Source organism: Lycium barbarum, chromosome 11 (genome assembly GCF_019175385.1).
Source record: "Lycium barbarum isolate Lr01 chromosome 11, ASM1917538v2, whole genome shotgun sequence".
Lineage (NCBI taxonomy): Eukaryota > Viridiplantae > Streptophyta > Magnoliopsida > Solanales > Solanaceae > Lycium > Lycium barbarum.
The window spans coordinates 8,772,332-8,779,809 of record NC_083347.1 but is presented as its reverse complement, the minus strand read 5'-3'; the positions used below and the strand labels follow the sequence as shown (position 1 = coordinate 8,779,809).

Sequence of the window (7,478 nt, the reverse complement as noted above, 5' to 3'; positions counted from 1 at the left end):
AAGTTGTTTTTTCAAACATGAAAAAAGTATAATTTTTTTCGGAGAACACTTTTGAAACCTGGCCAAAAACAAACTCCTGCTCTAGTTAAAAGTACCTTTCAAATTAATAAGCTAAAAATAATTTTCAGAATAAATAGATTATGAAAGTTTTGGTCAAGTAAAGCTAGAGTTGTAATTTTAAAAGAGAGGACATGTTCATGATGTAGTTATCCGATTTGTCTTCCACTAATGCCCGAAGAAATAATAGTACTGATTTGACTTTATGGCAAATTCTTGTGACACGCCTATTGGATTAGTCCCCTTATAATACAACTCTGAGACAATTGTGTCCTATTATTCCAAAGAGATGAACTGAAATTATAATTGGAAGTCTGTACTAATTCATTCTGTTGTGTAGTGTTGGTCTATTGCGATTAGAGAAAGATTTACAATTATATCCGATATAAGGTTATCTTTTCGAAGAAATCTTTTAGTGATATAAAAGTAGCTCTACATTTCAGGATTAATTTTTATTTATAAAAGAGGCCTTCTCACAATGATCCATGCGATGACATGTAATATAATGTCTTGACCCGCTCATTTGTCATCCCTATGTCTTGTGCCTAGACTTTTGATGCCATTTTCGCAATGGCCAAGCGATGCAAGACCCTTAGATCCAGCAACTTAATTCTTCCGCGATGTCTAGCGTGCCAGAGGGGCGGGTCTGTAGGCCCAATTCCATTTTCCAGATTTTGCCTAATTCACTTTTAAACCTCAAAACTCAATAGATTTATAAAGATTCATTTTTCTTATATGTAATATAATATTTTACATACTGATATATCGTTTTCGAGCAATGTACGCGGTACGCCCAAGAAAAAAAAAATATATGTGTTGGCTAGGTAAGCGTCCGTAATAAGCGGAGTAGCTTTGAACCCTATTCATAGTGAAGTTAGAACCATGATTGGTAGGGGGAAAAAACCACAACCACTGGGGGTTAATTTAAGTACAACAGATAATAATGACTTTGAACTACTCCTACTATTATTAGCAAGAGATGTGTCTTGTAACATCATTCTAAGTTATAACATCTTGACAACAAATCCTTCCAAAAGAGTTGGATGCATGCACTAAAACAAGAAAAATAATTACGAGGTTACTATTTTCTCAAGAGTTCAAACTATATACATCATCATTGTAATCCTTATTGTAAGTTTTTCTCAAATAGGACCAACCTATTATCAGCCAGCCTGCTCTTGTACGCAGATTTTTTGTACTCAAACCACGTAAACTCTTTGTACAAGCTGTCTTTTCCTTCTATTAGTGATGGCAAAGGTGCTATCTTTTCAGTCAAGGGTGGTCCTCCAAAATATATCATTGATAGTCTTGATTTCACACTGTTTGCCAATACCCTATGCTTCACACTCTTAAACCTTCCATTAGTCATCACCTGCAGGCAAATTAAGAATTTTTGGTTTATCAATTCATTTTGCTTACTGAATGCTGAATAGGTTATTTATGCATATTAAACGAAACTTTCAATATAAATAGTAGTACAAGGTTTGAGTCGGAACTACTAAGTTCTGCCGAGCCCGTAACTATAAAGCTTCCACTGTTCCATAAGACAAGTAGAAAAATGATGAGTGTTGTTGTGTACCTGCAATGAGTCACCAACATTGACGAAAAAAGAACTCTGATCAGGTGGGACAGAAATCCAGTGGCCATTTTTTAGTAAAATTTGAAGGCCGGAAGTGTTGTTGGATCTTAATACAGATATGATTTGTGGGTCAGTATGCTCTCCAAATCCAATCATATTTTTTCCATTGAATTCTTCAATCTCAGGACATGGTGGATAGTGATTGAGCCTGAAAACAGAGTCACTTTTTTGGTCCATTAATAGCTTACTGAAAACATTCTTAGGATGAATCTTTAATCCCTCTGTCAGCATTTCAAGAATCTCGCACGACATTTTCTTCACCGCTGACACATAATCATTTACTGCAGCCCTGCAATAAAAATGACAAAATCAATAAAAGATAAATAAAAATCAAGATATTAAGACATTACTTTGTTTTAATATCTTACCGAATGTTTTCTGGATTTACACCTAATATAGATGCGAATTTGAGGTAATTGAATTCAGAGTTTGTTGAAAGGAGAATGTATTCGACCCAACCAATATCGCCATTCTGTCCAATCTTTTTGTTGCCATAGCCAAAAGGGTCAGCAGGACCTGTTTTTAGTTTTTCAGAGAGGGGAAATGAGAAGAATTTGATGGCTTCAGATTCAAGTTTACTTATGAATTCAATAGGGACATCATGATTTATCACTTTGAAGAATCCAAATTCTTCACAGGCCTTAACAATGAGGTTTTTTGAGTCGGGTTTAGAGAGGTCTATCACTGGAATATCATTCAAGAATGAGGGGGCTTTGCAGTTGATTATGGGAAAGTGCTCAATGGTAGGTTTTGTTAAGACCACCATTGTTGTTTGGTGAAATTACAATGGTGCAAGAATAACTATATGTTGAAAATGGAATGACAAGATCAAAACTTGGGGTGTTATTATCAAGGACAAGTATTTGCTGGTATTTCTTGTTTCTAATTACAACTGCAGGAGTTTAGCTGTATCTGTAGGGGCTTCGCAATTTATAGGGAAATCCGTGTAACTACTCCCCCCCACCCCTCGCGCACTCCCCCTCCTTCCACACAGACACATACACCCGCACACACCTCAACCCTATACCCCAAAAGATATTAGCAGCAGGATTGGCCTAATATTCCCAGTCTCTTTAATTATTATGACTTGGTGGCCAAGTTTTTCACTGTATTAATTAATTTTAGTTATTTCTGTTAAGGAAAATTAAAAGTTCATTAATATTCCCTAGACTTGCATCATAGAGTCAATGCATCTAATTCTCACTTACAATTATTTTTTTCAATATCATCGTTGGCATTGTTAGAGTAAGCATGTATTGCAGACATGGCGGCTTTTGAGTGAAGCATCTGAAGCTTAGGTTTTGGGCCCCTCATTTTTGGGGACCCCATTTTTCATCGATATATGTTTGTTTTTGGAAAATTATAAGTATTTTGAGTATTTTTTGTCATTAAAAGAAAATAGTTAATTAATTGATAGAAAGGCCTCTAAATCAGTAAGTAACTAATAGTATACAAAATGTTCGATCAATATTTAGTATATTGATGAAAAAGATGGGCCCTGATTGACATGATTTCTCTACAATACTCAATCTACTTTGATCTTTCTTTAAACTTTAATATACTTCAACGCTTTTACATTCTTCTTTGTTTCTTCAAGAGAGTCTTTGATTATATATTTCTATAAAAGACAAGAGCTACAACGTATGAATAGCAATTTGCTATCTTTGTCTTTTCTCGGGCACCAAATATTGCAAGAGGTGTATTGAAGCATCAAATAAGTATTCTCAAATCAAGTTATCAACCTCTTGAATCAGGTTATATTATTTCAATTTTCTTAGTATTGTTTTCATCTAAAATTTGCTTGTTTTTGATATTTTACTACGTAATAGATATTGTCTTTTTAACTATTTATTAAAATATAAAATATGTCAATTAGAAAATATGAATCCGATTGTTCAAAACTCAAAAAAGAAGAATTGAGTCTTTGATACAATATCAAAAAAAGGCTCTTGAGGAAATTAGTGAGACATCTGGCATAGATCCTCAAAAAGTAGACTTTAAATGAAATAATAAATATGAATTTTTTTCTATTCTCATTTTTGTGATTAAAAAAAATTAAGGCTCTTCATTGAAGTTTGACTTTAAGCCTCGACAATATTGAGCTACCTGATTGGAGAGGGATTAGTGCAGTGAAAGATCAAAGGATAAATGAAAATAAAGTGGTCAAATAACTCTGATGGTTAATGAATAAACGGGCGTGTAAAAGGATCATACGACCAGAGAGACTATATTATATAAGCTACATAAAAACACCTCTAACACAAAGTTGTAGTAATACTTAAAAAGGAATTTAAAATCTCTAATCAGTGACGAGTACCAAAAATACTTGAACTCTTATGAAAAAAAAAAAAAATAGTTACAACTCCCTTCTGTCCAGAGTATATGGTATTTTTACTTTTATATTTAGTCCAAAATAAATGAGCTTTTACATAATTAAAAGATATTAATTTTTTTTTCAAATCTACCCTTACTTAGATAATGGAATTTATACATATAACTAAAAGGCAAGAAATCATATTAAATAGGTACTATTTAATTTGGGGTAATTAATTTATTGAAAACACCTCTTATTTTCTAGGAGTGCTCGGAATTTTTAAACGGTATACCCAAACTAAAAGCACGGTATAATATATATGGACCAGAGGGAGTAACAATTTTTCTTAGATTTACATAGTGCTTGTATATTTTTTCAGAAAAATATAAGTACCCCTAAACTAAGACCATCTATTCCAGTAACACACCTTATTTTTGCAGCGGACCTTTTCCCTATTATTCTTTTCAATTAAAAGATTACTAATTATATTATGTTGTTTTAGTCTTCAAAAAAGTTTTCTCGTGATCATTATTTTTCTAGATAGCCTTTGTGTTTGTACATGGACGGATCGAGCTAGTGTTTCACGTATGGCTTTGAACGTAATAATTTATGTCTAAATTTTGTATTTGCTTAAGAAATTGATTTAATATACACTACAAGTTATTAATTTCGAATTGAATAATTTAAAAGGACTAAATTCTTGAACGCATCAACTTCAAATACTCCACAATCTATTTGTACTACTAGAATATCAAATCTTTTGTCATCAAGATTACAAGACCTCTCATAGACATGAACAATCAAGGGTATGGAATGACTAATGAACTCAGCATCAGAATAATCGTTATTTTTTTAATTTAGAAATTGCTCTCAATATCTTTTTCCGACATTGATAGGTCATTGAATAGGGAAACAAACATTGACAAGGATTCTCTTCTTTCAAGGAACACATAGTTGTAAGGCAATTTTCACTATGTGCGGTTGTTGCCCATTGATGTTTGTGTTTATCCCAACTGCTCCTTCCGTTCCTTTTTAAATTTGTAAGTTTACCTCTTTTCACGCTTATTAAAAAAAAACACAAGATACAATTTATTAAATTACTTCTATTTATGAGTAGATATTATTTGAAAATTAAGTAGTAACATAAAAAAATTTAATTTTGAGAGTAGAATTAGAAATAATTGACAATTTTAATTTTGAAATAATTTTTTAAAGTAAGGATTTTACTTTTTAAAACTTGAACACTTGTAAAGTTTGGGCATTGGCAGCATTTTTGGCCAAAACAGGATGTAATATACGTATTTGTTTTTTTGATTTTCCACTCGGTGTCTATTAATTATAGCCCGATTATATTTGAATTTGCGCCGCATAGAACCCATTTTTGAGGGGAAGCACTCACTGACACATTTATATTTTTCCACAATATACGTATTTGTTGATCATAAAGAGAACACCATTCTTTGTTGCAGGTGAACTTTAGCCAGAGTGACGTGGCTCCTTATTTTTCGTTGGCCAGCTTCATAGTATTCTTATCGGACGTACCCAACTTGGAACATCGTTATTCTCGAATAAACGCAGTCTTCAAGTAACTTCCACTTCTGCTAAATCCACCTCTTTAATCTTCCAGCCGAGGGTTAATGCTGTAAATTCATTATGAATTTGGATTCAATAATTATGATTCAATTTTTATACTCCCTCCGTTTTATTTTACTTAGCCTTTATACGAAAAATAGATTTTCTTTTTATTTATCCATTTTAACAAATCAAGAGAGTTTTATTACTTTTCCGGTACTACCTTGAGTATTAAATAACAACATAAAGTATAATAGTTAAATTTAGAGTTCCAAAACATCATTAATAAGATTGGCTTAGTAAAATATATCCCTAATAAAGCTTTCTCAAGGAATGTGCGGAGTTGGCATGGGCCAAGTAAAATTAAACGGAGGGAATATGTGATAAAAATCTCATTAATTAAATAAGAGAATAGATTTTGTATTTGAACTTATAAAATTCAAATTGTATTGAGTCTCTGGAGAGCAAATTATGTTGAGGTGGAGTTAGCCTCTGTTAACGAGAGTCGACCTCTTCGAGATGAAAATTAATTCTGAAAATGATAGAACATAAAAACTGGTCCTCTTAGATCATAATTGGGTTGGCGACTTGGTGTAGGTGCATTTCATTGTTCCCATAATTTAGGGGAGGTTTGCTCCATTATTTGCTCTGTTACTCTAGGTGTACCTATACTCGTCCTAGTGTCCTTGTTTGCTCCATTATTTGCTCTGTTACTCTAGGTGTACCTATACTCGTCCTAATGTCCTTTTTCTAGCAGCATACTCCAACCTGAAGGAGCAATTACTCATATTTTTCATACTCTGCAACCTAAATAGATAGACACAATTCTTTTCTTATCGGAATTAAGACCGAAATCTTGAATAAATAAATTGGAACGTTCGACAAAAGAACGTTCTATCATGTTTGAAACAATATAATTTAGCTCTAGTAGTTTAAAATTAGTTTGAAATGTTTAATGGTACGAAACTGTTGCGAAATATTAGTGTAGTAGTACATAATCACACACAAAGAAATAAAAAAAATAAAAAAGAAGAATAAAACATAGTAAGAAATTAACGAAGTTTGGCCAAGCTTTTTTTCCTGGGACCAGAAGCAAGCAGAGATAGTTTCTACAATGAATGAGAAGAAACAATACATTACTTTACAGAATTTTTAAATTCAACGTGATTTCAATAGTCATTATAAATAATTTCAGCTATTTGTGTATCCCCACGGGCCAGTAAAAGTACATTATAAAGACTAAAATCATGCATCTTACGACAACATTATTGAAGGGACTAGAGTTTTTATTTAAATCTTCAGAATGTGCAGTGTGCTCTCTACCTTACAATTATAGTATGAACTGTTGTTTCCATGTGGAAATCAACGTCAACGACAGGTGCCAATGAATTTTCAGTTAGTTGAGAGTCTTGTTAGAAGTGTTCCGTTATTTTAAACTAAGGAAAAACTATTTGCAACTCATATATGCATAAAGAAGAATGAAGAAATAGACGTGTAACTGACAGTTAATTTTAGGAGTCACAGCAATGATAACTGTAAAAATTTGGAAACCTTACTTAATGTAGCGATTAAAATGAAGCATTTATAGTGTACAAGGCGTAAAAGGCGCATATAATAATTCAATTGATTTGTTCTCCCACTTGTACCCCAAAGTCTTTTTTTTTTTTTTAATTTTCCATTCGGTGTACGGCATATGTTTAGCTCGATTAATCCGAATTTGCATCACGTAATTAAAAGGATTGAAGAATCGCTCATACCACAAAAAAGAAAATCATTCACAGAGTTGAATCCCATATCTCCTATTAATGATATAATTTTTTTATTCATTTCACCACAATCTTTTATTGTCGTACTTTAGTTATGACAATTCACAATCACCCACTCCATGCCCACAGC

The 7,478-nt window shown here is 32.6% G+C and overlaps 1 protein-coding gene across 1 annotated transcript; it reads right to left on the bottom strand.

The window, feature by feature from the left end:
• Positions 1–1,001: 1,001 nt before the first annotated feature.
• Positions 1,002–2,634, bottom strand: LOC132617231 (gibberellin 2-beta-dioxygenase 1-like). The gene is made up of 3 exons (XM_060332190.1): positions 2,065–2,634; positions 1,637–1,985; positions 1,002–1,429 (listed from the first exon to the last, which is right to left on the bottom strand). Exons 1-3 carry the CDS (start codon positions 2,460–2,462, stop codon positions 1,184–1,186), a joined length of 993 nt encoding a protein of 330 aa, XP_060188173.1. The 5' UTR covers positions 2,463–2,634; the 3' UTR covers positions 1,002–1,183.
• Between the last annotated feature and the right edge of the window lie 4,844 nt (positions 2,635–7,478).

Excerpts from the sequence above, each read along its gene's own strand:
- LOC132617231 (XM_060332190.1), bottom strand. The coding sequence starts at position 2,462 with ATGGTGGTCTTAACAAAACCTACCATTGAGCACTTTCCCATAATCAAC. Across the intron at positions 1,986-2,064 it reads GTAAATCCAGAAAACATTCG|GGCTGCAGTAAATGATTATG; the intron begins GTAAGATATTAA and ends TTTTTATTGCAG. Across the intron at positions 1,430-1,636 it reads ATGTTGGTGACTCATTGCAG|GTGATGACTAATGGAAGGTT; the intron begins GTACACAACAAC and ends ATTTGCCTGCAG.